This window comes from Tenrec ecaudatus, chromosome 17 (assembly GCF_050624435.1).
Source record: "Tenrec ecaudatus isolate mTenEca1 chromosome 17, mTenEca1.hap1, whole genome shotgun sequence".
NCBI classification, from domain to species: Eukaryota; Metazoa; Chordata; class Mammalia; order Afrosoricida; family Tenrecidae; genus Tenrec; species Tenrec ecaudatus.
This window is the reverse complement of record NC_134546.1, coordinates 55,854,252-55,881,855: the sequence shown is the minus strand read 5'-3', so window position 1 is coordinate 55,881,855 and position 27,604 is coordinate 55,854,252. Positions and strand designations below refer to the sequence as shown.

At 48.8% G+C, this 27,604-nt stretch overlaps 1 protein-coding gene across 4 annotated transcripts in view; it reads left to right on the top strand.

Annotated features, from left to right (window-relative positions):
- Window positions 1-27,604, top strand: part of PML (PML nuclear body scaffold) — a 43,868-nt gene that overhangs the window by 4,462 nt on the left and 11,802 nt on the right. For all 4 annotated transcript variants that reach the window (XM_075535913.1, XM_075535916.1, XM_075535915.1 and 1 more), the window contains exons 3-7: window positions 15,659-16,251; window positions 17,240-17,310; window positions 24,306-24,422; window positions 25,545-25,800; window positions 26,837-26,889. In XM_075535913.1, coding sequence (XP_075392028.1) covers window positions 15,659-16,251; window positions 17,240-17,310; window positions 24,306-24,422; window positions 25,545-25,800; window positions 26,837-26,889 — 1,090 coding nt within the window. The remainder of the gene's footprint in view (window positions 1-15,658; window positions 16,252-17,239; window positions 17,311-24,305; window positions 24,423-25,544; window positions 25,801-26,836; window positions 26,890-27,604) is intronic.

Sequence of the window (27,604 nt, the reverse complement as noted above, 5' to 3'; positions counted from 1 at the left end):
ACCGAGCCACCATCTTTGATTCTAAGGAGGTCGTTTCATTCTGGGCCGCTTTGAGTCTAAACAGACCGGATGAGGATATTGAATATTAATGGTTCCAAAGGCAACTGTAACCTGTTTCTATGCTTAGTAACAAAGTGTCTCATGTGCTGTTTGTTTTACTAATTTGCAAACTTTCTTAGGCGATTTTCTTTAGATCTCTGTAAGGCAATTGCTACCCATTCCGGTTTACTGAGCGTTTGTTGGTCCTGTACCTGCTTTGTTTGCTTCTTCCCTCGGAATGGGTGTCCTTTGTCGGACTCACGGGACGTGTCATGTCACCGTCTAGTACGATGAATGTGATCAATGCACTTCTTAATATCAAACCTTTCAAATTCCCTGGAGGGAAAGACCCTATATGCCCATGATATCAAGGGAGCCCTGGTGACATAGTGGTTAGGCGTTGGGCTGCTAACCATAAGGTTAGAGGTTTGAAGCCACCAATCGCTCAGAAGGAGACAGACAGGGCTTTCTACGCTCGTGAAGAATTAGTCCTGAAAACTCGCAGGAGCAGTTCTAGCTGTTCCTATGGGGCCAGTGTGGGTCATATCTATTATTTTAATCCCCAGCTAGAATCCATTTATTAAAGTTTTATTTGAGCTATTGTCTATAATCACAAATGTGACCTGCTTTATAGGAATGCAAGTGATTTCCTCTAACACAATCTTTAAATGCTTTATTTTATTTTGCAAGTGGTTTCCTAAGTCCATGTTTTAAACCGCTTTAGACTAGTCTTTTAGAATAAATTCCCAGGCTTTCCTTCTGTTTTGGACATGGTTGGATTCTATTTAAGTTGCTTAGCACGGTGCCTCTTGTTCACGCGCGTGCGTCGTGCCTGCACTTGATTCTGCGTCCCCGGCTGCAGGTGCTGCCAGGTGTTCTCTGGTCTTCACCCCTGAGGAATTGCCAGTGGGTGCGAACGGCCCGACTTTCCATTCATCACAGATTGCTTCACCATTGGGCACTTCCTTTTCTGTCTAGCACACACTGTATAGATTATGTACATTGTGATAAATGTTAAAATTCTACTCTAAGTCTCCGGCGCGGGGCAGCTTGAAACAGGAAAGGCATTCTGTCCCCTTCAGACTTCAGGAAACTGCTGAGAAACCCACCTGGACCTGATACCTTTTATGAAGGATCTGATTGGGAATCTTCACCATTTCTTCAAAGGTGTTGCTCTGGTTTGGGTCTTGAGTCAAGATTTTCTGGGAATCTTCCCGACTATCCAGAGTTTGTTGTTTTAAAAATGCTCCTGGCCATCGGTAATTAATTTCGCTCCTGGCTTAAGCTTAAGCCCTGGTGGAGCAACGGTGAAGCATTCGGCTGCTAGCTGGCCGAAAGGGGTGGCAGAGGGCATCCACGATGAACACAGACTTGGACACCCCAAGGGCCAGCCCCACCCTGTGCCCAGAGGGGCTGCCAGTCGGTCAGGGCTTGGATTGATTTTTTTATTTCCCGGGTCTAATTTTATATGTTTGTGTCTGGGAGCCCCTGGGTGGTGCGTCCAGTCCACGAGCTCAGCTGATGACTGGAAGGTTAGAGGTTGGCACCCACTGAGAGGTGCCTTGGCAGAAAGGCCTGCCATCTACTCCCCCAAACACCTGCCACCGAAAGTCCTGGAGAGCAAGGGCCTACTCCGCCCTGCCTGTGAGGGGTCCACAAGTGGACCCAATGGCCGTGGCCTCTATTTGTGCTTCTCTTCATGGTCTTTCCAGAGGACCAGTGCTTAGCCTTGCCTTAGATGGCTTTTGGCAGTAGTTCTCAACCTTCCTAATGCCGTGACCCTTTCAGACAGTTCCTCATGGTGTAGTGACCACCAACCATAAAATTTATTTCCATTGCTACTTCATCACTGTCAATTTGCTACTGTTATGAATTGGGCGACCCCTGTGAAAGGGTCGCTTGACCCCTTCCCCTCAAACGGGTCGTGACCCACAGGTTGAGAACCACTGGCTTATGGCCCTGAATGTTTATCTTCTTTCTAGTAAATGAATTGGTGTCATCATTTCTTTCTTATATATTGTTTTATGGTTAATTCTCCAGGTCATCCCTTCTAATTTTTTATCATTATTAATGATACAGTTTCTTGACTCACTTATTTCATTCAATTATTTGTGGTCTTTACTGTTGAGTGATTTTTTTAAAATGTTTTTTTAAGGGTATGTGTTTCTTTAAATGGCTTTGGCAGCAGCCCATAATTTGAATAAGGCGTCTCCTCATAGTCGATCGTTTCCCAAATATCTTTACTTTCGGGTTTGATTTTCTCCCTGGTGGCAGGATTTTAGTGGAGAATTTTTCAAGTGGTTTGTGATGTTTGGTTTCTATATTGGTGTCAGTTTCTTTTTCTTTTTTAATACTTTTATTGGGTGCTCTTACATCTCTTATCACAATCCATACATTCCTTGAATTGTCAAGTACATTTGCACATATGCCACCATCATCATTTTCAAAGCATTCTCTTCCCACTGGAGCCCCTGATATCAGCTCCCCATTTCTTTCCCCTCCCTCCCTCCCCCCACCCTCCCTCATGAACCCTTGATAAGTTATGGATTATTTTTTCCATATCTTACATCGACCTCCGTCACCCCTCACCCACTTTTCCGTTATTTGTCCCCCTAGGAGGGGGTTCTAGGTTGATCCTTGTGCTTGATTCTCCCTTTATCCCTCCCCCATCCCCTAATCCTCCTGGTATCTCTACTCTTCTTGTTGGCCCTGAGGGGTTTATCTATCCTGGATTCCCTGTGTTGTAGGCTCTTATCTGTAGCAGTGTGCATGCTCTGGTCTAATCCGATTTGTAAGGTAGAATGGAGGTCATGATAGTGGGCGGAAGGAACCACCAAAGAGCTAGAGGAAAGTTGTGTGTTTTATTGGTGCTATACTGTACCCTGACTGACTCATCTCTTCCCTGTGACCCCTCTGTGAGGGGATGTCCAGTTGTCTACAGATGGGCATTGAGTCTTCACTCCATGCATCTCCCCCATTCACCTTGGGTATGGTTTTATTCTGGGTCTTAGATGCCTGATACCGGATCCCATGGACACCTCATGATCACACAGGCTGGTGTGCTTCTTTCATGTGGACTCTGATGCTTCTGAGCTAGATGGCCGCTTGTTTATCTTCAAGCCTTTAAGACCCCAGATAGCCGGGCACCATCAGCTTTCTTCACCACATTTGCTTATGCACCTGCTTTGTCTTCAGCGATCATGTCGGGAAGGTGAACAGAAGATGCTTTTAAAGGGTTGTAGGAAACCTGAATTAAAAGATCATAGAATTTTTTGGATATATATATATTTTTGGAATATATTTAAAATATATATCAAACTATGTATATATATCCTTTTATATATAAAGTATATATATATCAAAAGTAAATATATACTTTTGAGATATATGTATGTATATGTATACTTTTGAGGTATATATACTTTATATATATATATATAGAGAGAGAGAGAGAGAGAGAGAGAGAGTTTTGCTTTTAGGGTTCCAGTTCATGCATGCCTGGATTTATTCAAACAAAATGTGCTTAAACCTGTTTGTGTCATCAGCAGGTGATGACAGCCAGGTTCTCCCAGTCATACACACTTGTCTTAGTCTTGGGGTTGCTAGGTGCTGTCCAGCCAAGTCTTGTTAGGTACATTCAAAAAAGGATACTTCTGTGCCCTATTTAAAAAAAAATGGTTTTGCATTCAGGAATGAATCACAGTTTTAACAAAACTCAAGTGGGCATCTTGTCAAATCATTGACGCTTTGCAGTAAGTTTACAGGAATGCTGCCTGCAGGAAGCAACCATTTTTAGATGGTTCAAGTGTCTGAAGGAAAATTGGGAAAAGTGCAAAGAGGAGCCAAGAGAGAGAAGTCCTTAAACCTTAACTAATGACACGGTGGCTGACATCAGGACCAAACGTGGCTCCCCATTTTCCGTTTTGAACTTGATGGGTGCCAAACCCACCACAAGGATCAGGAGGGCTCACAGAGTCCATCTTCTCAATAGTCTTTTAAGTAAGAGCGAAACTAATGAAGATCATTTTTATGGACTGACTTGTAACCAGGGACAAGTCTTGGGTTTACCATGAGGGATTATGAGGAAGATATTTAAAGAAAATTGGGAATTACATTGGTGAGAAGGTCAGGGAGTCTCATCACAAGGAACTTTTTCCCTTTATGACAATGCACTTGCATATTCTTTGAGAACAGCAAAATTTCATTGCCAAACTTTATCCTATCTATTCCCCATCCCTCATCTCACCCCATTCAAACTTCTTTTTGTTCCCAATAACATTTCAAAGGCACACAGCATGAGTCCCTTGAATATCCTATAAGACCCCTAGTGGTGTGGTGGGATACATGCTGTAAGTATAGCAGTTCGAAACCACCATTGGCTCAGTGGGAGAAAGAGGAGGCTTTCTACTCCTGTAAAGAGTTACTGTCTCAGAAACCAGCCAAGGAGCAGGTCTGCCTTGTCATGCAGGGTGTTATGATCGGCATTGACTCCGTGACAGTGAGGGGTTTTGTATTTTTGAATGAAGATGCCAAAACTGACCTTTTGACAAGGTATAAGTTGAAAAATACAGAATTGTTTTGCAGAAGGTTTAGGGAGATGAAAACATCATGTTCAGAAACAATAGCTTCACATTTTGGTATTTTTGTTTACTAATGGTTTCTGGAATTTGGTATCAGACATACGTCCTTAATGTGCATAATAGTTGGATAGAAGGTTTTCTACTCTTGTCATCAATGCAAAATGCTAGATAACAAGACAGTTAAAAATGAGGAGCAGGCATATATGTATTTTTATAATATCTACCCTTAAAATGGTGTATGTGGGTATACGTGTGTATACACATAAATACACCCACAGAGACACACATATTTATAGTTTCTACTCTTCAAATGATTATCTTTACATCTTTAATAAACCTATATCATCTATTACCATGTAAACTAGAACAATCATTATTTTTCCAGATAAGATCAAACTTTTAGCACTTTGACTCGGTGTTAGTCCAGGTAGACTAGAGAAACAAATCCATAGAAACTCATGTGAATAAGAAAGAGGTTTATATAAAGAATAATTGCATATTAAGAAAGCATCACAACCCATTCCAGTCCAAGCCCATAAGTCCGATATTAGCCTATTTGTCTGATACCAATCTATAAAGTCCTCTTCAGACTCACAAAACACATGCAGTGACGCAGAATGCAGGAAGATCACAGGCCAGTGGGTGGGAAATTGTAGATCCAGTGGCATTGTAAGCATCTCAGCACTGGCAGGGGTCTCCACGTGGTTTCTCCAGGTCCAGGGTTCTGGCTGCATCAGGGTAGGACCATGTGGCTTCTCAGGGATGTCTCACAGGGAACGAGCAGAGAGTCTCCAAGAGAGTGAGGAGAGAGTGTGTCTCCTGCCTCCAAGGAGGAAAATCCAGGAGTTCCCAGAATTCTCAGAAGACCATGCCCACCAAGAGACCTCATTGGCTATGATCCAATTGTCAGACTAGGCTCTGCCCCTTCACTCTTAATCCTCTCAAGTCCCAAATTGACACTAGATGATGTAACTACCACAGACTCCTTCTCTCTTTTCCCTTCCTACTTTCCAATTTAGTTGAAATAGTGTAAAAAGTCTGCTCGGGATTATTACCAAGTTATTATGCTTTTCCATTCGAGCATCTTTTAAAAATGGTTATTAAGCTTTATCATCACATCAACTTGTTAATCGTAACCTTCAACTTCAATTTGTTTCATTCTCACAATAAATTTTTCTATATCGTGTCTACCCCCTTCTTGAATTATTTAATGCAATTAACTTCCCATTAGGTTGTAAAATTAATCAACTGTTTCTTAAAGTTTACTTTGAGAGTTCCTCAATATCTAAAAATGAATGTCTTTTTGCTGCCATTCATTAAAATAGTTTAGCTAAGCATAAAATTGGAGGGGGAGGGAGGTCATAGTTCTTTCAGAATACTTCATAAATTTCCAGTGCTAAAGGTCAGAAATTCTCATTGCCTGTTTTTTTTCCTGTGTGGGTAATCTGTTTGATTTTGTTTGCTAAGGATTTTAATATAATTTTCTCTTTATACTTGGCCATCATTAATCAAGATTATAAGCAGCTGAAATCTTCCTCCCCCCAACTAACCCTCCATGGCCACTTTGGATGTAAAAACTTGAGTCTTTCTTCAATGTGGGGGAGTTATCATCTACTTTTTTTTTTCATTTATTGATTTAATTTAATTAATTCGTTTATTTTCTGCCGCTATCATTATATGGATTTGGGAACTCCAAAGCCATCTGCTGCATCTTTTATTGTTTTTTTCCCCTCATTAATTCTACAGCTTTGTGTTTTGCTTTACCAGAGTCCTCAGATAATTCTTTGGATTTTTTTTCTTATTCACCAACTCACTTCTTTAGCAGACACCATTCTGCTATTCGCTGCCGATGTGTACACCCACACACACTCACGCACACATGCTCACACACACACAAATAACACACACTCACACAAACAACACACATATTCATGCACACATACATACTCATGCAATCACATACATACACACAGAGATACACGCATGCACGCACACACTACACACCTGCACTCACACGCTCATACATACACATACATGCACGCACACATACACACTCATGCACTCACACGCTCATACATACACATACATGCACGCACACATACACACTCATGCACTCACACACTCACACATACACACTCACGCACTCACACATACATACACTCATGTACACACGCTATACACGTGCACTCATACACATTCATACATACACACACATACACACATGCACTCACACACACACGCACTCACACTCATACATACACATACATGCACTCACACACTCACACATACATACATTCATGCGCACACACACACTTATAATTTGCATTGTTTCACCATTTACCCATGGTCACTGGAAAGCCTCAACTTGTTTTCCTGCATACAATCTTAAGAATATTAATAACACACAGCTTCCTTCTGGCCAGGGTCAATGAGAAGGCACTCTGTCCAGAGACACTGAGCTAAGCTTTTGCCAGGGAGACACACCAGAACTGACTTTCAGCGAGGGGTCTCTGCCACTTGACCACCTGTCTGTGGCGTCCATGTGTGGATTTTCCCTTCACTTCTTCCTGTGACGTCGGGGAGGGTTTACAGAGCTCTCTGTCAGCCTCCTTCTGCCGTGGGGCCGGCCCTTGGCTAGGTGCCGGGGTGCCCATCAACCAATCGCCTATCCTTTGCGGAGGAGTTATCAAGATGCCGTCTGACTGTGCATGTCTGCTGTGACCCCGCAGTAACTGCTGAGTGCCAGGTTGGATCACCGCACCTCCTCTGGGTCTTCCACCTAAGGTTTTCCCACGCCAGTTCCTCCGTCAGGCTCAGGGCATCATCCCGTGAGCACACGGCCATGGTTGTTAAAGGGCAGGAGGAAGGACGAAGCGGGTGGGTGGGCAGGTGAGCGCAAAGAAAGCGCCTGGGCTGTCTGGGAAAGGCCTTTCCAAGAAGGCCTCCTTGCAGACTGGCAGACCAGGAAAGACAGAGGACATTAGAGGGCGAGGCTTCCTGTCTGCAGAGGCAGAGAGACCTTCGTGAGTGGCCCGAATTTCCAGAGCTGCAGTGAAGGGTGTGTGGGAGGAACAGGTGCTACACAGGTGAGCTGGGGTCAGACATGGGAGGGATCAGAGGCATTGGGACTCTATCCTACAATTTCCAAAACTTCCCCCTGCTTGCTCCTTTGCTGTGCCAGCCTGCTTTTGCAGGACCCCTGGGCCACCTGGAGAAGAGGGTACATGCATGTGGCCCCATGGAGGCGCTGTTGGGGACCTGCTGATGGGTTTGAAGGCCAGGAGGAAGATGATGAGGTCCTTCCTCTGCTCTATGGTACTGGGCCAGATTGATTGAGATTCGGGAGGCTCGTATTTGGTCCCTTGGCTGCTTGTTTCCTTATATTTATCATGTTTCACTAAGAATTTGAGGCACTTCCTCACTGTACTCTGGGGTAGGTACCCAACAGAAATTGAAACAAAACATTTGAAACAAGGAAAAGGAAGTCCCCCATAGGAGACTGAGGCCATAGACGATTGGATCAGGGAGTGGGTGCTGCAAGAAGACAGAGATGGTCCCCAGTAAAATGATTTTTTTAAAATAAAATAACAAGCAATAAATTGCTATTATAAAAACCTGGGATAATGAAGAAAAATAAAATGAAAATATTTATAAAAAAGAATTCTGCAGCCATGAAAAAAAAAGGAGAGATGGTGGAGGAGCAGGAGGAGGTGGGAGTGGCAGGGCAGAGGCTTTCCATCAGGAGTACCCTAAAGCACGAGGAGTGCCTTTCCCACAGAGTGGTCCCAGGTGAAGCTGAGACCCATGTCCGGGTGTCAGATCTGTAAGCTCATGGGATGGTGTCGGGGAGCAGTCTAACCGGACAGAGCTTTGGGTGGTAGGTGAGTGGGGAAAACAAAAAATACCTTCACCAAGTTTCAGAGGTTTGATGAGCTCATAAGCTGGGAAACCAGCGCCCAAGACCAGGATCTAGAATGATCAGTAGCAGGTAAGAAAGGGGCAGGGCAGAGGCCGGCACTGGCCAGCAGCAAAGGCAGAGAAGGGCTATGGACCGAAAGGACTCTGAAGAGTCGCTTCACTGTTTGCGATTGTGGATGAATCAAGGCTTCTGTGATGGCAGAGCAGTCCTTTTGGACTTGCCCTCGTAGGTCTTAGAGAACACCCAGCCACCAGCCTGCGTGAAAGCAGGGAAAGTCTGCCAGCTGTGTAGAAGGCAGTGGCGTTCAGGGGGCATATCAGAAACTAGCCTGAGTGACGCTCCTGAGCCTGTGCACCTGGGGAGTCCAGCAGGTAGCCCTCACTTTTTCCCGCTGGGGAAACCACGGGCTGTGTAGGATGGGTTCAGTCCCTTGTCCAAAAGAGCACTTCCTGCTTTCCCAGATGGTTTCTTGGGCTTCTTCAGTCTTCTTCAGTCCTACACCCTTCCTTGAGGGGGTCGGGGAAAAGAAAATTATCTCCGCTGTTAAGTGAAGCAAAGGCTAGAGAGCTGGTGGGAGTTGCCCGAGCAGGAGGGCTGGTCGGAGCCAAGGCCAGGACAGGAAGCAGGTGCCCCTGCCCTGGTTCCCCAGCCACTACACCCAGGCGGTGCTTCCCTGTTAGCTTGGCTGGGTTGCAAAAGGGATTTTGCAAGGTGTTTGTTTGGAAGTCAGAGTTCAATGCCCCTTGGAGAGATGTTGTAAAATGTAACGATCGTTACCCTGTCCGCATGAAACTTCACTTTCCATTTCGTCCACAGGAGAGAAAGAAATGGAAGCAAATGAGATCGGGAGGCAGGCAGGCAGGTAGATTAGATGATGCTAGAGCTGCAACTGTCTGTCCAGCTCCTGGCGGCCAATGTGCAACAGAATGCAGGCCATCCTCAAGATCACAGCCCGTTAGAACCCAACAAAAGGTGGGTGTTTCCAACCCACTGGGACCCTGCTCCATAGGGTCGCTCTGAGTCGGAAATGGCTCCAAGGCAAGGAGGTCAACTTTAAAGAAACATTTTTTTTAATCCTAAAGCACTTCTCCTAAAACATCCCTCTAAAATTAAGCCCCAGAGTTCGTAAGGCAGGAAGAGGCTGGGGTACTCTAGTTAGCTTTAATGACATGTGTGTTTTAGATAGAAAGACCCGAGTCTCCACTATGAGAGGTGAGGCCAGTTTGCTCCCATCCTTTCACCCTTGGCTCCAGATCAAGATTGTGACAAGGCTTTTACTTTTAGTATCGCTTTCCTCAAATTCCTTATTTTGGTTGTGCTCTCCATTGGATACTTTTGGTCCACAGACAGTTTTTTCAAGGATTTCTTTGTTCTGAACCCCTGAGTGTCTTGGTGCTCAGCATGAGGATCTGTTGCTCTTGTAGTGGAATGGCATCTTGGCTGGGTATAAAACTCCTGATTCAGAACTTTGTAGGCATTACTGCTTTGTATCCCAGCACTGAATGCTTATGTGGCCAAGTCTGAGGCCAACTGGGTTTGCTTTTTACTGTAAAGGTCTAAAGGCCTTTAAAAAAAAAGTCTTGGAGTTATATTCTTGGGATAAAGACAAGCTTTCTACTCCTGTAAAGTCTTGGGATCCCACGGGGTAGTTCTACTCTGTCCTATCATAGTGATGAGTCAGAATCAACTCGATGGTGGTGAGTTTTGTGTTTGGAGGTTTATTCATTTAATCTACTATCCTGGTGTTGGGCTTCAAAATATTATGGAAGCTGGTACTCTCCTTTCAATCTAAAAATGTTGCTCCTTTTACTCATGCTCTCTTACATGATTGTTCTTCCTTGTTTTTCTTCCTGTTTCCCTTCATTTTCCATTTATTGATGAACTACCACCAATATTGTAATTCACATGAAGGTTTTTTAAAGTGTATATAAGTGTGTACTTTCACCAAATTTGTATTGTGAATTAGGTAGGGGGTTACCTATTAGACCAGTTGTTTTCGCATCCAACAACTTAAATGATTTATTAAACTTCCCAAAGGCTTCCCTTGACCCCTCCCTCCTTTCTCCCATCTCCTTCTTGTCATCTATTACCTTCACTTTCACACCTGTCTACCCTGTACCCTGTTGTCTCCCTTCCCTTCCATCCTCTCCCACCCCGGGTAACTGCCCAAGTCTGTCTTTTAGTTTGAAACCTTTTTCTTGATTCAAAACAAAACAAAAATGAGCACTGGTTTTGACTAATGAATATGAACACATTCTTATAAAAGTGCTGAAAGATGTCAGAATTGCTTGAGCCACATAGGTGTGTCTATGCCACGAGAGTCTATTAACTTTGGCCATTGAATTTTGTAACAAAGTCCTGCTTGGGCATATTTTACAATTTGGATATGTTCCAGCAAAGCTATTAGAGTCAGAAAGGTGTTATGAGATTGCCATGACTAAATACTTTAGTAATTTTAAAAGTATTGCTACAAAGTCATAAACTGGACTGAACAAGATATCCAAATGCGAAGCTAATCATTCCCAACCTATTCTCCATCGAGCTATATACATCTCTGAAGGCAGCGGGTCTGTGACTCTAGCTCTTCCCTGAGGAATTCTGTGCTCTGCCATTGATACCACCACAGAGCAGCAGTTTGAGCATCTTGAGGGGCAAACTGTATTCCTGTGACATGTTCACCGAGTTTGGGGAACCAAATAAAAAGTCTGCAGAGGAAAGAGCAGGGCTGTAGCGTGGATGGGGTAGGGATCCTCATGAAATTCTCTTAAGAGATTGAGCATTGTCGGGATGGGAAAATTTCCCCCAGCACAACTTCCCTAGACTTTGCCATACCAATCGGGGTTTTGATGATCTTAAAAACTTCTTCCTAATGAGTACTATGACTGTCCTCGGATCTATCTGCCCTGGACACCCCGGGGATTTTCCATGGACAGCTCGCTGCCTTGAATGGAACTGGTCTGTCAAATCCCCTGGGAGCCTCTGTTTTGACTGAAACTGTTGTGGAGGGCACCCTCCCTCGCGAGAGTCAGGCAGATGTGCTTCTGCGCGTGCTGGCTGCAGCCATTCACTGAGCATGGAGGCAGGTGGGGTCACGCTTTCCTACTGAACCCAAGGACAGTCCTATTAGACCCGCCTTTATGGAAGAGCTGCCTGTTTACAACATGTGCTTTTGAGCTCATACATTGCTACCATGATCTCCAAATGCTGTTTCCTTACTCATGCCTTCAATTCACTGACTCTTCTAGGCAGGCACTCCCCCCTCCCCCCGCCCATTTCATTTAAATTTGTTGTTAGTGCCATTGAGTCATGGGACTCATAGTGACCCTTTATACAACATCATCAAACACGGCCCGGTCTCGTGGCCCTTGCCACTGTTTTCATAGCTGAGCCCATCCTCTCTTTTATGCTGACCCCCTGCTGTACCGAGCATGATGTCCTTCTCCTGGGACTGGTTGCTCTTGATCGCGTGTCTGCCTTGCTGTGTCCCCGGGAGATGGCAGGAAACCAGTCTCATGAGGTGCATTTATACTGCAGTGTAAATGACTACCGGATCGCTTCCCTGTCCTGTAGTTTGCTTTAGCGACAGAGGCTGTTCCTTTACTACTTGCCCAAAGTGAAAAACTCTCAACTTGCATTGTCTATTGAGAGGGAGAGTTTTTCTGCTGCCCTGGGGGCGGCTCTGTGGTCATCTTGCCTCAACTGGCCCTTTGTTCATAGCATCTTTGTTTCCCCGCACATCTGAGCCCCACACATACACACACACACACACACACACACACACACACACACCCAGCTGGGGTGGGGTTGCTGCCATGTCAAGATAAACGAACACAGCAGAAGGCCCCTGGGGGTGGGGGGAAGCAAAGGACATTCAGGAAGCTATCGCTGCAGCTGCACCAGCAGGCACACAAACCTTGCTTTTTTTTATTTGCAAAAGAGCTTTTATGTATGGGTGCAATCTATCAATACATATCACACACAATAAGTGTCCATTGGCTAGGTCATTGGGGAGCATTCTGGTCAACCGCGGGTGAGTCGCCGTCAAGTATGGGGGAGTACATGCTCTATGCAGATTTTTGCCTTGGGAGGATGGATGGTTCCTAAACCCGAGTTGTGCAAAGTTCAACTGTGTTCATGGAAGAGAATGAAGGTTCCTGCGGTGTCCAGTGTCTCCAACCGAGAACTTGGTACACGATTCTCTTTTCTAGACCTTCTCCAACTTGAAGTGGTCTCAGCATTTTCTTCGTGTGAATCTTGCCTATTTCTTGTGAGGCTGATGTCTAGGTAGTTCTCCGCATTAGGGAACAGCTGTTGGGCATGTGAGCCTGGGATTTCCCATACACTTACCTTCATTTGCTAGAATGAAAGCTATGTTCTTCTCGACACCTGCTGTCATCCAGTTATGTGGGCCGAGCATTCAGAAAGCAAACACCTGCCATTTTCCACCCCCCTTTCCAGAGGTGCTCTCCTGTAGGTCCCCATTAAGTTCTGATCCTGGCGCTTCCTGAGAGCAGGGGCCCACCTCACTCCTGCCTCCCCCAAAGCATCAAGCACACAGGAAGGGCCCCACGAATGAAAGCGAAGGAACCATAGACTGAGGCCTGTTGCGGTCAGCCTGGCCCACAGGGGTGGATGGGTGGGTGGGAAGCCTGCCCCTCCATCTTATCAGGTCTCTGCTCGGTCAAGTAAAGGGTCAGTATTTAAAGGAGATGCTCAGACGGATCAGCAGAGGGACCACAACCATGGAGTCAAGCAGTGTCCGCTTCTCTTGTGCATTGGGGGCCGAGGAGTTGGCACTGAGAAACCGCAAACATGCTGCTGAGCAGGCTTCATGGAGCTTCCAGACTAAGACACATGAGGGGGGAAGACCTGGTGGTCCAGTCCACCTCTAACACACGAGGAGGGAAGACCTGGTGGTCCAGTCCACCTCTGACACATGAGGGAGGAGACCTGGTGGTCCAGTCCACCTCTAACACATGAGGGGGGAGACCTGGTGGTCCAGTCCACCTCTGACACATGAGGGGGGAAGACCTGGAGGTCCAGTCCACCTCTGACACACGAGGGGGGAGACCTGGTGGTCCAGTCCACCTCTGAGCAGTCAACCCTTTGGACACAATCCTGTGCTGGCACATGGGTTGCCATAAGTTAAAATGGACTCTCAGGCAATTGGTATGGTGGTATGGTGTGGTATGGTATGATATGGTATGGTAAGGTAATATGCTTACAGAATTGGAGGCATGTCTTTGGTGGAAGTTCAGGAAAGAAGTTACAAATTAGTGGTATAACAGGTCCGTGTTTTTTAAGAATAAACATCGAGTCCCCCCCAAAATTTTTTAGATAATTAACCCATTTATTTAATCCCAAAATGACTTAGTTTCTTCATCTGAGCAATGAGGATGATGACAGTAATTCTTATTCGGCAGGTTCTTTTTAAAAAGGGTGGGGGGAGAGAAGATGAACCAGTCAGGGTGTGAATGTAGCAACGATGAAAAATACAACTTTCCTCTAGTTCCCTAAATGCTTCCTCCCCACGCCTGCTATCATGATTTCAATTCTACCTTGCAAGTCTGGCTAGACTGGTACAGATAGGAACTGGAAACACAGGGAATCCAGGGCAGATGATCCCTTCAGAACCAGTGATGTGAGTGGCGATACTGGGAAGGTAGAGGGAGGGTGGGTTGGAAAGAGGGAACCGATTATAAGGATCTACATGTGACCTCCTCCCTAGGGGTCAGACAACAGAAAAGTGGGTGAAGGGAGACGTCGGACAGGGCAAGATATGACAAAATAATAATTTATAAATTATCAAGGGTTCATGAGGGAGGGGGTAGCGGGGAGGGAGGGGAAAAATGAGGAGCTGATGCCAGGGGCTTAAGTGGAGAGCAAATGTTTTGAGAATGATGAGGGCAATGAATGTACAAATGTGCTTTACACAATTGATGTATGAATGGAATTTGATAAGAGTTGCATGAGCCCCTAATAAAACAATTTAAAAGAATAGTGTTTTAGGCCTAAGCTCACACAGCAAATTAGGTTCCCATTTAATAATTGTAGTACAAACCTTTCTGGTTATAATTGTTGCGATGTTATTCTCAGTGATTCTATTCTGCTTGCTCTTCTTCAGTTGATCTAGCTTTCCTGCCCCTCCTTGCCTTCTCACCGTTGCTTTGGGGCAACTATCTGTTGGTTTCCTGTGAGTGCTTAAGGGCGCACATTCCTGATGGGTGATATTGTTCACTCTCTAAGCTGGTCTACTACTGAGCTGGAAGGAGACATCGGGAGTGGCTTCAGATCCAAGTTAAAGGGGATCTTTGGGTGAAAGTCTTGGGGATGTTTTAGTCTCTATCAGTCCAGTAAGTCTGATCTTCCCTTAGGAATTTGAGTTTTGATCTACTCCCCCACTCTCTCCAGGATCTTCCATTGTATCCCTGGTCAGGACAGTTGGTAGTGGCAGCCGGGCACCATCCAGTTCTTCCGATCCCAGGCTACAAGAGGCTGTGTGCCACGTGAGCTATTGGCCCTGTGGAATAGTTCTTTCCTTCTCATGTAAGATAATCGTGTCTTACCTGGCCACTCACAGACGTGTCAGACCCCAGATGCAACTCACGAAACCAGGACGTAAAACATCATCCTGATGAACAACGTTATACCCATTGACTTGAGTTGTCCCTTGAGACTCACCGCTTCTGGTGCCGCTGAAATGGAACGATAGGCGCCAGGTCCGTGTAGACTCCTGGAAGTGGCAGCCTCGTCTGGCTGTTTGTGTAAGGAAGGTGGTTTGGGTGGAGAACAATGAAGAAAGATGCTCCCCTCTCTCCCCCCACCCAGCCCCGGAGGTGAGGAGGAGAACTCCCTAAGGGGGTGGAAAGAAATTCACTTTTTCTTTGTATTCTCTCTACATTGTTCCACCGATGGAAGCCCGCTGTTACATCTATACTGTCTTCGTACTTCCCCACAAACGGTGACTTGGGAAAAGCACAGGCTAGAAGCAGACTGTGATTCCGAGTTCTGTCATTTCTGAGTCGGAATTTAACCACCGACATTTAAAGTGTGGGGGGGGGGGGTAGGGAAATGCAATGCAGGAGCCTCTTAAATGAACCCGGCCTCGTATTGTCCGCAGCATCTACTGCAGGGGCTGCGCCAAGCCGCTGTGCTGCTCATGCGCTCTCCTCGACACGGACCACAGCCAGGACAAGCGCGACATCTGCGCCGAGATTCAGCATCGACAGGAGGAGCTGGACACCATGGCGCAGGCGCTGCAGGTACAGGAGGGCGTCTTCGCGGAGGCGCACGCGCGCATGGCTACCATCACCAGCCAGCTGGACAGCGCGCGCAAGGACATGGAGAAACTGATCCGGGCGCGGGTGAGCGAGGTGGTGGAGCAAGTGCAGGCGCTGGAGCAGGAGCTGCTGCGGAGCGTGGAGGCGCGGTTCAAACTTGACAACCAAGAGATCGCCAAGCACCTGGGCCACCTGGACACCGTGCTGCAGCGCATCCGCACAGGGGGCACACTGGTGCAGAAGATGAAAGACTACGCCTCGGGCCAGGAGGTGCTGGACATGCACGGCTTTCTGTGCGAGGCATTGAGCAGCCTGAGCCAGGAGGAGCCCCAGAGCGTGAAAGCTCCCATGAGCCCCCACAGCTTTGAGAAGTTCAAGGACGAGTTCAAGGAGCGCTTGAAGACCCTCGTGTCTTCCATGGCCTGGGAGATGGGTAAGCACACCGAGCCGCTTCCGCGGGCCACCTGGTGGCCATTTGGTGGCTTCTTCCACACCGTTGCCCCCTGGGGATTTGGGGAACAACAGGATAGTCCCCATTCCTCAGAAAAGGACATTAGGTTTTGATTAAGTCTCTTGGGTTTGGTTAAGTCACAGGTTCCAGGGTGCAAGTAAAGGGAGGGGGGAGGCCCCGGCATGGATCTGCCCACACTAGGAGGGGGACAATGTACACAAAGCTCTCTGTGGGTTACAGTGAGCCGAAGGAGTCGTGGGAAGCTGAGAAGGGGCAGAATTTGAGCTCCAGAGAGACTGAGGGCTCTTGAAGGGTCTCTCGGAACCCTGCTCTCAGGAACAGAGATGTCAGCAGGCCATGAGGATTAAGGCAGAAGTGAGCCCCACAAACTCCCTGGATGGGTTAGGTGCTGGTCCCCGACCTTGCAGGGCTGGGGGAGAGAACACTTGTTCTCAGGATGGCCTGCCCTCCAGCTGCCACGCCTTTGTGGGCCCAGCTGGTACTGGGCACATAGGGACCAAGGGATAGAGAGATCTCATTTCTTTTCCTGGAGCCAAAGGATGCGGGCTACAAAGACAGGGTGGTACTCAGCAGTTCAAGGGATTGAAACCAGGCTTCCTACAAACTAGGCTGCTGCCGGTCAGAGGAGTGTGGGGGAGCGTCGCTGAATGTGGACAGGCCGCACTGGCTTCAGGATTGTCTACACGTGGTCTTGCTGGGGGTGAAGAGATGGAGAGAGGAGGACTGGAGTTAGGGGCTAAAGGCATGCTCTCGCTCCCTTTGCGATGCACTCAGGGTGTAGCTGAGAGACCCCAGTCGAGACAGACAAAGGCAGGAGAGCTTTCCTACCCCTTGTTCACCCCTCCCTGAAGCTACCCCTGCCCTGCAAGATGCCCTCACAAGGGAGACCGGGCTGCTCCTTAGGTGCCCTGGGGACTGCCCTGACCTGACCAAGACCTTTTTCCTCCAGATGCAGCTCAACCCGAGAGAGCCAATCCAGAGGCTGCCAGCACTTCTGGGGACCCTTTTGATGTTGACCTGGTGAGTTGGGGTTGAGGTGTGGAGAGGAGGCTTGGGGTCCCCCCACAGGCCAAGGAACCTGAGAATCCCTGGATCAGAAGGGAACCACTGCTTGCTGTTTTCCTATGTGGTCCAATTCAGTGGCTGGGTCGAACCTCTCCCATGAGTAGGAGTACGGGAAGCCATCCAGGAAAAGACTGGCTGGCTCTGGGCACTTGAATGCCAAAGTAGCCCTTTGTGGGACATGAGCCAGATTCAGAAGGGGGCCCCTAGGTGCAGTGGTGAACCGAAATAAATGAACAGGGTGGTCACTATCAGATAGCCCGGCTGGGCATGACAGATAACCCATGTCCCATCCCAGATATATGAGCCTCTCCCTGGGTTCACAGATGTGGCCCTAGATGAAGAGGGACCAGAAGTCAGGCTCCAGGCTCCAGCCCAGCAGGCTGCCTCCCACTGGTTGGGATTCTAGGACCAGCATATATCTAAGGGTCAGCATTGGAAGGTACCCGTGTGCCATCTAGTATTGGAATTCCCTCTGCACTACCTCTCCCCTCCTTCCCCCCCCCCCCCCCAACCAGCTCATGCTGCCTCACTGCAGCGCCTTGACTTAGAAAGCTCCACCCTGGGTAGAAACGCAATGGTATCTCTTTGACTTGCCCTCAGTGTCACTCATCACCATGGCTCCTCTCTACCAGGATGGGCTTGCTCCATTCCTGTGAGGCAAGAATGCAGCTCTCTCACGAATCGATCACAAAAGGATCAAGAGGGGTACAGTCGCCAATTGAGAAAGATCGAGAAAAGATAACCATCTTGGGGCGTAGGAGCCTCTTGGAGGAGCACAGGGACTCCAGGGCCCAGAATGTGATTCCATACAGCTCTGGTCACGTCTCCTGCGTTCTCTGTGACCAGTTCTCACACAAAGGGTCTGTTGGCCATTTCTTTGAAGGCAAACAAAGAAGCAATACTATTTCAGCCAATTTGGCTAAAGTCTGGAGGGGAAGCTAAAGCCCACACTCTGGCAAAGAACTGACACCTGCAGACTGCTGTGTTTCAGCAGTGTCCCAGGGGACAGGAGAGAATGTGATTACATTATGTTAGTTGAAGGTCAGGCCTTCAGTGGCTCAGCTCCCTGGGTTTGAGCTGTCAGCTCTTTCCCTCGGGCCATGGCGAGACTGTGGAGTATGGTGATAGGCTTGTCTTCCCTGGAGAAGGAAATGAGGCTCCGACTGTCCCGTGAATGCGCTCTGTTGCTCAGAAGCCCGGGACAGCATTCTGCCCCAGGTTCAGAGAATTTACCACCAATATCTCCACATTCAGAGATTTTGACACGTAGTCCTTTCTTGGAGTTCAGCTCCAGACAATCCGTTCCCACAAGTTCCTTCTTGTGGACTTGCTCTCTGCTCTCCTGTTCTGGTCATCTAAGTGGACACATGCCTGCCTTTCAAGGCTCTGGGTCCAGGACGGACTGGTCCTCCATGGAATGTGGGTCTTCAGGTGGGCTGTGATGATGTTGGTGGTGAGCCTTTTTAATTTTGCCATTGCACAACCAATAGGTGAGAGAGGTTGCTGTGTGCCTTGGTAGTCAGGGGAGGCTTCCTAGAGAAAGCAAGATGTGGTGTCCCAGGTTTGAGAGCTCAGAAAGCATGACGTCTTGTTCACCCTTACAGAGAATGAACCTAAGACCCAGAGATGGAATTGGACTTCACCAAGGCCACACGGCAAGCTAGTGGCTGGGTTAGAAACCAGTTCCTGTCTTCTTTGGGCATTATATCCCTGTATACACAGATTATAAATTGAAAGGGGGCCATTTTATTCTAATACGCTTAGAGAGGTAATATAATCACATGATCAAAAATTAAAACATGAAGCAATTTATGCCACATCGATGGTTAGTATCTCACTTACTCGAGAGAAATGAAAAGCATTCCCCTTTTCATCTGGGAACCAGACGGGGTTACCCTTTTATCCCCACTCTTGTTTAATAGCGTCCTAAAAGCCTTAGCCAGTCCTAGAAGACATCGGAAAGGTGTCAAGGCTTCCACGTTTTTAAAGAGAAAGCAAAGCTCTCTGTGTTCTCAGATGATATACCCCTATATAGAGAAAACCCCAAAGACTCAATAGAAAAATTGCAATAACCAATCGAAAATCTTGGCAATGTAGAGGCTGTAAGACCAACATACAAAAATCAGTTGGATTCTTGTATATGAAAGCAAAAGACCCAGAAAAGGAAATTAAATGAAAAATACCATTTACAACAACGACCCAAAAGATAAAATACTTAGGAATTAATCTAACCAGAGAAACAAAAGATATATACAAAGAAAACTACAAAACACTCTACAGGAAATCAAGAGACCGACATAAATAGAAGAATGCCCCATGCTCATGGATAGGACGACTCGTATAGAGAAAATGTCAATAGTACTGAAAGCACTGTATAAATTCAATGCAATTCCAATCCAAATCCCAGCACAATTCTTAAGTTTAAAAAAGAAAAGGGAAAACGAATCACAAAGCTTTATATGGAAAGGAAAGAAAACTAGGATAGACAAAACGGTGTAAGACACAACGTCGGAGCCCTTTCACTCCAGATTTCAAAGCCTATCATACAGCCACAGTAGTTGTAACAGCTTGGTATCGGGGCAACGATAGATGTGTAGATGGATGGACCCTAACAGAAGGCCCAGATATACAGCCAAGCACCGATTGCCACTTGATTTTTGATAAAGGGACTAAAACACATTAAGAGGGAGAAGAGATAGTCATTTCAACAAATGGTGTTGGAAAATTCGGATCTCCACCTGCAAAAGAAGGAAACAGGACTCAAACCTCACACTATGCAGGAAAACAAACTCCAGATGGATTAAAGACCTAAATAAAGCCTTCGAGTCATCTTTGTCATAAATGAAAAAACAGCGACAAACTTGAGGATTCTGATTCAAGGCATAAATACATGATCAAACATAATGAAAAAACATCCCCGCTGCAGAAGACAAAACAGAAGAGTGGGACCTCCTAAAAATATGACATTTATGTACATCAAAAGACTTTATCAAAAAAGTAAAAAGAGAACTCACAGATTGGGAAAAAAATATTTGGCAGTAATATATCAAATAAAGGGCTAATTTGAAAAGTCTATAGAAAACTACAATACTTAATAAGAAAGACACTAATAGCCCAATAAAAAATGGACACGAGACATGAGCAGACAGTTTACTAAAGACGACATCCAGATGTCAAACAATAATACGAAGAAATGCTCAAATTCACTAGCTGTAAGAGAAATACACATTAAAATGATGAGATATCTCCTCACACCAACACTCTTAGCAAATTTGAAAAAGCAGAAAATTGTATAATAAATGCTGGGAGGCTATGGAACCTTTGGAGTGCTCAGACATACCTGGTGGAATTGCACAGCCACATGGGATACAGCACGGCGCGACCTTGTACAAACACCCTGTGATCTTGCAATTTCCCTACTCATCTGCTTATGTTGATTCCGTGCTGGTTGGGACCCACTAAATGGCTGTCATGGACCCTTTATGGGTCACAAACTGTAGTTTGAAAAACACAGGTATAGCGGGATAGGAGCCCTGGTGGTGTAGTGGTTATGTGTTAGGCTGAAATATGAATGGTCAGCAGTTCAAAACCACCAGCAGCTTCCCCAGAGAAAGGCCTTTTACTTCTGTAAACAGTTGCGGTCTTGAGAACCCACAGGGGCTTGCCAGGAGTCAGCATTGACTCAATGGCAGTTGGTTTGAGTGAGCTTGGTGGAGAAGGTAGGAAGTATAGTAAACTTGTCGGGAGACCTGGGGGAAAAATACCCTGGAAGTACCAGGTCACCCCACCCCTCAGGGAAGGATGGCATCTTCTGACCCTAGAGGTGGCTGCGTGAGCAGGTACATTGTCCTGGTGGCAAAACTAGTCCCCTGTCGGCCACAAATCAGGTCTTTTTTGGGGGAGGCGCACACTGTCATGCAATCTTTCAGAACCTCTAAACAGAAAGCTTAATTAGCAGCCTGACCAGGTGGAACAAAGTCCAAATGCACTCCGAGTGGACATTTCCATCCATTCAGGAAGTTGACAGACGTCCAGAACGATGTGTGTCATCAATGGACATTGCACCGTTTTTGAAATGAGAAAACCACTCGTACAATTGGGCTTTCCCCTGTAACACTGTCCTTGTCAGCTGTGTCCACCGGCTCAACGGTGGCTGTGACATTTTCCTGAGCAGGAAACAGAATTTTACAGCCGAGCGCTGTTCCCTTCAATCGTCCATCACATGAAAAACGAGGTGCCAGTGAAACTGCTTTTACAAAACAATTCAGAGTATCTGAGCGGAGCTTTTTCCTGGTTTTAGGGGCAGGGGGTGGTCCCTCATGCAGCCCCAACTGAACATGTTTCACACTTACAGTCCAGTGACGCGGATGGCCCTTCTCAGGTGGGGCAGCTGCTCTCCCCTGCCTTTGCTGAGTTGTCCTTCCTCCGGAGAGCGGGACCGTGCTGCCCCTCGCAGGTCCCTCTCTCTGTTGAACTGCTGATGTCTGCTCGGTCCTCTGCAGGAAGCTCTTAAGAAATCCCGATGCTCGGGGCAGATGCGTCCTCCCTTTCTGTAAGAGATTCGGGAAGGAAGAAGGGTGTCTCCGTTGGCTGGGAAACACCACGCCTGGGTGCCTTTAACGAACACCTGTTTCCTCGGGGCTTAGAAGGTGGGTGTCTGAATTCAGAGCCCCAGCTCTGGGGGAAAGCTTTCTCACCCTCGAAACTCTGGAGGGAGGCCCTTGTCTCTTTCCAACATCTGTACGCCCCAAGTTCCTTGGGCATCTCCGTGGACCTCAGGGTCAAGCTTTCCCAGCATCCAGGAGGTTCTCAGTGCAGGGACCTCGGGTCGAAAGGACTCGCTCAATTGCCTTGGTGGTAGTTAGGACCCTCTGTTTAATCTCTTCTATATCTCAAAAGAGATTAATTTAAGGCACAGTCTAATCCTAACTGGCAACGATGATGTTCTGCTTCACGTGTGGGTTGGGCGCCAAGAACCGCAGGGGCCATGGCATCGGAGCTGTAGGCAGGAGTGGCTGGGCAGAACCACTGGAGCCAAGTCCCCGAGTCTGGGCCTCCCTTTGAAGGGGCAGGCGACAGACCACTTGCTCTTTTTCACGGAGCAGCTCAGGGTGTACCTTTGCTCTGAGTCATTAAAAAGATGATGATGGGGAGGAAAAGGAGACAGCAACTGAAGAGCTGGGAGAGCCCCTGGGGGCAGCGAGGGCACCTCCCTGGAGGCGTGAACCCAGCTTCAGGAGACACTTCCTCTGGGGCACCATTTGGCTCTTTGATTTTTTCCCCATTGGTAAAATTCACATAAAATGAACTCCCCAATTTACCCATTTCTAAATACTCGGTTTGGGTTTTTAGTACATTCCTCATGTTTGCAGCCATACCACCACCTAGTTCCAGAGCATTTCTATCCCCCCCAAAGGGCACTTGGTGCCCACTTAATTGTCACTCCCCATTCCCGTACCCCAGCTCCTGGTACCCACTAATCTCTAATCATCTGTTTGTATGGGTTTGCCCAGTCTGGTTAATTTCTCTAAATGGGATTACACCATCTTTGGCCTCTTGTACCTGGCTTCGTTCATTTAGCACTTTTCCAGGTTTGTCCATATCATAGCATCCTCGTCAGTCACATTGAGGACTAAGGACTAAGGTGCGCCTGGCCCAAGCCAAGGCATTTTCCATCACCTCACGGGCCTGGGAAAGTTGGACACGGAATAAGGAAGACTGAAGAAGGATCGATGCATTTGCATTGCGGCTGGCGAAGGACATGGAAAGTATCGCCAACTGCTGGAAGGACAAACGCATCTGTCTTAGAAGAAGTACGGCCAGAATGCTCCTATGAAGTGGGGATAGCTAGACTTCATCTCACGTATTTTGGACATGTCAGGAGAGACCAGTCCCTGGGGAAGGACATCCTGCTCGGTAGAGGGACAATGACAAAGAAGAACCCCCTTCGAGAGGTGATGGACACCGTGGGGCCACAAAGGCCTGACACATAACCGTGGTGCGGGCCGGGCGGCTCCCTCTGCTGGACGCAGGTTGCCGGGAGCCCTGACGGACTCCACTGTCCCCAGCAGTAAGAGCAGCAAACGCGCATCTGTGCGCATGAGGGGCTTCAGAAAAGTTTGTGGGAGACAGTGTCACGATCTATCCTTTCACTTTTCTCGCCAACTTTTAGAGTCCCCCCCACAGAGATCATCCCCTCCTGTTCCCCCAGTCATCGGTTCATGGACAGATGCGTGGGTGGGTGGTCTCCACCTGCGGCCTGGGTGACTAGCTCTGAGGTGAACGTCTGTGTCCAAGGACGCCGGTTTTCATCTCGTTGGGGCATGTGCGAGGAGTGGAATGGCTGAGCCATACGATCCGCCCGGGGTTAACTTTTTGAGGGGTCACCCGTGCCAGGCCTGACACGGAGTGGTCATAAACACTGCCACGGTTACATAGCACCGATATCATTGCTGACTAACCCTAGCACATTTAATCCAGTCACTCCGGTGAGGTGAATACGATCATCACCCCCACTTAACAAAGGGAGACTGAGGCCTGATGTGTGCTGAGCAGTGGACCCAGCTGGAGTGACGGGCATTCTGACCCAGGCAGAGCTAGGGTCCCAGGGTGGGGGGTCTGATTTCAGCGCACAGGATTTTCTCAGTTGGAAATGTACAACTGTAGACACGGCTGCTTCTCGAGAGCGAGCCTTTTGTCCCTGGAGGCGTGTAAGCAGCCTTCTTGGCCTTGAGAAGGAGTTGAGCAGTGTGATCTTCAAGTCCTTTTTGGGCATGCACCAATTGAAGCACACACACACACACACACACACACCAGCATCTCTGGGTCAGAAGGACGAGATAAGATGGGAGATTTGGGGAGGCAGCCTGTGCTTGGGGCTGGGTGAGCTCCTGGGGCGGTGGGCTGGGGGATCCTGATCCTTTCTGACTCTGCTGTTCCTCTCTTTGCAGACAGCAGTGGTGGAGCAGCAGGCTCAGGAGCAGGCCAAGGCTCTGGTACAGCAAGAGCCCGGGGAGCACCCTGTGCCCCTGTTTGCGTTCTCCATCAAAGACCCCTCCCTCAGAGAGGTGAACTTCCCTCGGCCTCCACCACCCCCTCCCTCCCTCCGTCCTGAGAGTCCTCTCGTAGATTTATGCAGGTCCTAGACGCAGACACAAGTGTGGGACAGGGGAACCCATCGGGGGAACAGTGACTAGTCTGCCCTTGGGCCACTCTGAGCCCAGGCTGGGGGAGTCTTCGAATTTCCCTCCCCATACAGTGGTTACCACGGCAACAGTAAGGCCGCTGGACTCCCGCTTCTCCACACACAGCACTACCTCCTCTCTCTCACCTGCTGCAGACCCCTTAGTTAAAGTCATCAATTTGAGCAAGTTCAAGTTCATAAAAGTGATGGCCTAGTGGATTTCACACTGGGCTACTAACTGCAGCCGCTCCTCGGGAGAAAGACAAGGCTTTCTACTCCTGTAATCGGTCACAGGCAGTTCCACCCTGCCCTATAGGGGGCGATGTGAGTCATGCTCAACTCAATGGCAGTGAGTTTGGAGGTGAAAGGGGCACCACCTCCTCTGCTGCCCCGACCGAGTCCCGACATTCCAGGGACAGAATCGCCAAAGCTGCCGCGACACCAGAATAGGGACGTGTCGCCATCAGCGTGGGCCCCCAGCCCCGACTCGAGAGCAGGGCTTTAGAAAAGCTTTGGGTCCCCAGGTCCTAGCAGGGACCACCAGCACTGCTGGAATGAGAGGCTAGCAGTTCAAAACCCATCAGCTGCTCCTCTGGAGGAAGAGGAGGCCATCAAGATTCTCAGTCTCAGGAGCCTGAAGGAGCAGTTCTGTCCCACCCTATCGGGTGGCTCAGAGTGGGCATGGCTGGACGCCACTGACTCGTTCCTAGTCTGTCCCTCGCTCTCGGCAAGCTCCCGCTCAGCATGTGCTAGGACATGAATGACCATCAGAGGCCAGCAGACGCTGGTGGTCAACAGCTGGGACCAGAGCACAGGGCAGTATGGGAGGGCTGTCCATGCTGAGATGGAGAGGGAGGGTCATGGTGGACAGAGGGCAGGCAGAAGCCCAGAGACCCCACCCTCTGCCCTGCCCTCTGCACGAGCCTAGTGCCCTGAAAGCATCTGACGTCCCCGCTTCCACCACCACCACCACCCCTGCCCTCCCCATCCCCTCTCTACTGCTCAGGAGGTTTCCAGCTCACCCACAGCCCAGAAGAGGAAGTCCTGCCAGACGGAGACCCCCAGGAAAGTCATCAAGATGGAGTCCGGGGAAGAGAAAGAGGTGCAGCTGGTCTGGATGCCCCCGGAGCAACCCAGGTGCAGGACCTCCACGGCGCCCTCGCCACCCCACTCAGATGGGCCCTCCAGCCCCAGAAGCCCCGTCATTGGACGTGAAGTTTTCCTGCCCAACAATCACGAGGCCGACCAGCCAGGGGAGGCAGGTAGGGCAGTGGGGAGCAACCTCGGGGGGACGACGACCCTGTTCTGCATCTTGGCCCTGCCTGCCCTACTCTGAGCTGCTGCAGAGCAGAGGCAGCTCACAGGGCTGGAATCCAGGAGGTTTACCACGGGCTCCACTGGATCCACATGTGGGAGGCGTGCCAGGCCCACACCCATGGTTCTGTGGCCCCTTCCCCCAGCACATTCTCACAGCACCCAGACCCTAGGGCGGGGATCCCTAATAAATGTCTCATTTCCCCAGGTATTTCCCACCCACGCCTCCCTGCACCTCTCCCTGTGTGTCACGGCTTCATGAGTAGGAGGTGAGAGCGACCCAGAGAGTCGGGACTCCAGATTGAACTCTGGTTCCTAAATCTGCCTCACGCTGAGGCCAGCTAGGTCCTTGATCCAAAGCCCCAGGAGGAGGCCTGGCCTAGTTCCACACTGCCCCTGCCTCTGACCCCAGGCTGAGCCTCTGACTGACCCTGACTCCTTTCTCCCAGCGCTATTGGCTGCCAAAGGGTCTGGATTAACTCCGGATGGACTGCAGGTTCTAGACCAGTGGTCCTCAGCCTTCTTCATGCCGCGACCCTTTCATACAGTTCCTCATGTGGTGGTGACCCCCAACCATGACATTATTTTCATCACTACTTCACCACTGTACTTTTGCTACTGTTATGAATCAGGCGACCCCTGTGAGGGTCATTCGAACCCCCAAAGGGGTCCCGACCCACAGGTTGAGAACCGCTGCTCTAGCTATTAGCAGCTCACAGGCCTGGGAATTGGAAGCAGCCGTTGTGGGTTGCAAAGGGTTCCAAACCAAGGGGCATTTGTTTGTCCTGCCTCCCAACCACCGTTCATCACACATCAACAGCAGGAAACGGACACTAGATTGCGAATAATCCCAGGGCACATGCGAGGCAGCTGCAGCCTCACATCTGAGGCGGATGTCCCCACCCACCACCTGCAGGACAGTCCTCTGGTTTGTCCGGTGCCCACCGGCAGGGCTTAACGGCGGTGTCTCCCTGCCTGTTTCAGAGGAGCGAGTCGTGGTGATCAGTAGCTCGGAGGACTCAGATGCTGAGAACTCGGTGAGTGGCCCTGCCCCCCACCCCCACCCCAGGTCCCCAGGAGACCAGCCTCAGTAGGTGACTCTCAGACTTGGCCCTGCACCTGGGTCATCACCCCACAAGGCAGTGAGGCCTGAACTGTGCTGGGGCCAGCCTCCACGAGGCAGCTGAGTGCCCGTACCCCACCCCACCCCAGCCCTCCCACCACGCCAGAGCAGGAGCTGGAGCTAGGTGTCCGGCACAGTCTCCTTCTACAGGCCGGTCTCCTTTCTGGATTACTCCGTATGTGAATCGGGAGCCTCCTCTGCTTCTCTGCTCCCTGAGTTCTCAATGAGGGCTGGACAAACAGCCTCTCCCTGGGTCGCCTCAGCCAGTGAGGGCCTGTGAAGAGATGTGAGGTCACAGCGGCTGAACCTTAAAAAAAAGCAACACTTAAACTTACTTCCACCGAGTTGTTTCTGACTTGAAGCAAACCCATAGGGCAAGGTAGAACTGCCTTTTCGGGTTTCCGAGACTGGAACTCTCTATGGGAGTAAACTGCCTCGTCTTTCTCCTGTGGAGCGGCTGCTGGGTTTGAACTGCTGACCTCGTGATTAGCAGCCCAGCTCGTAATCCCCCCATGCCACTAGGGCTCCTGAGGCCACACCTGCAGGGGCCACATGAGCAAGTTTTGACTCCACCGAAGCGAGAGCTGCTCTAACGCCACCCCTCAGGGGACACGTGGCCTGATGGGCAG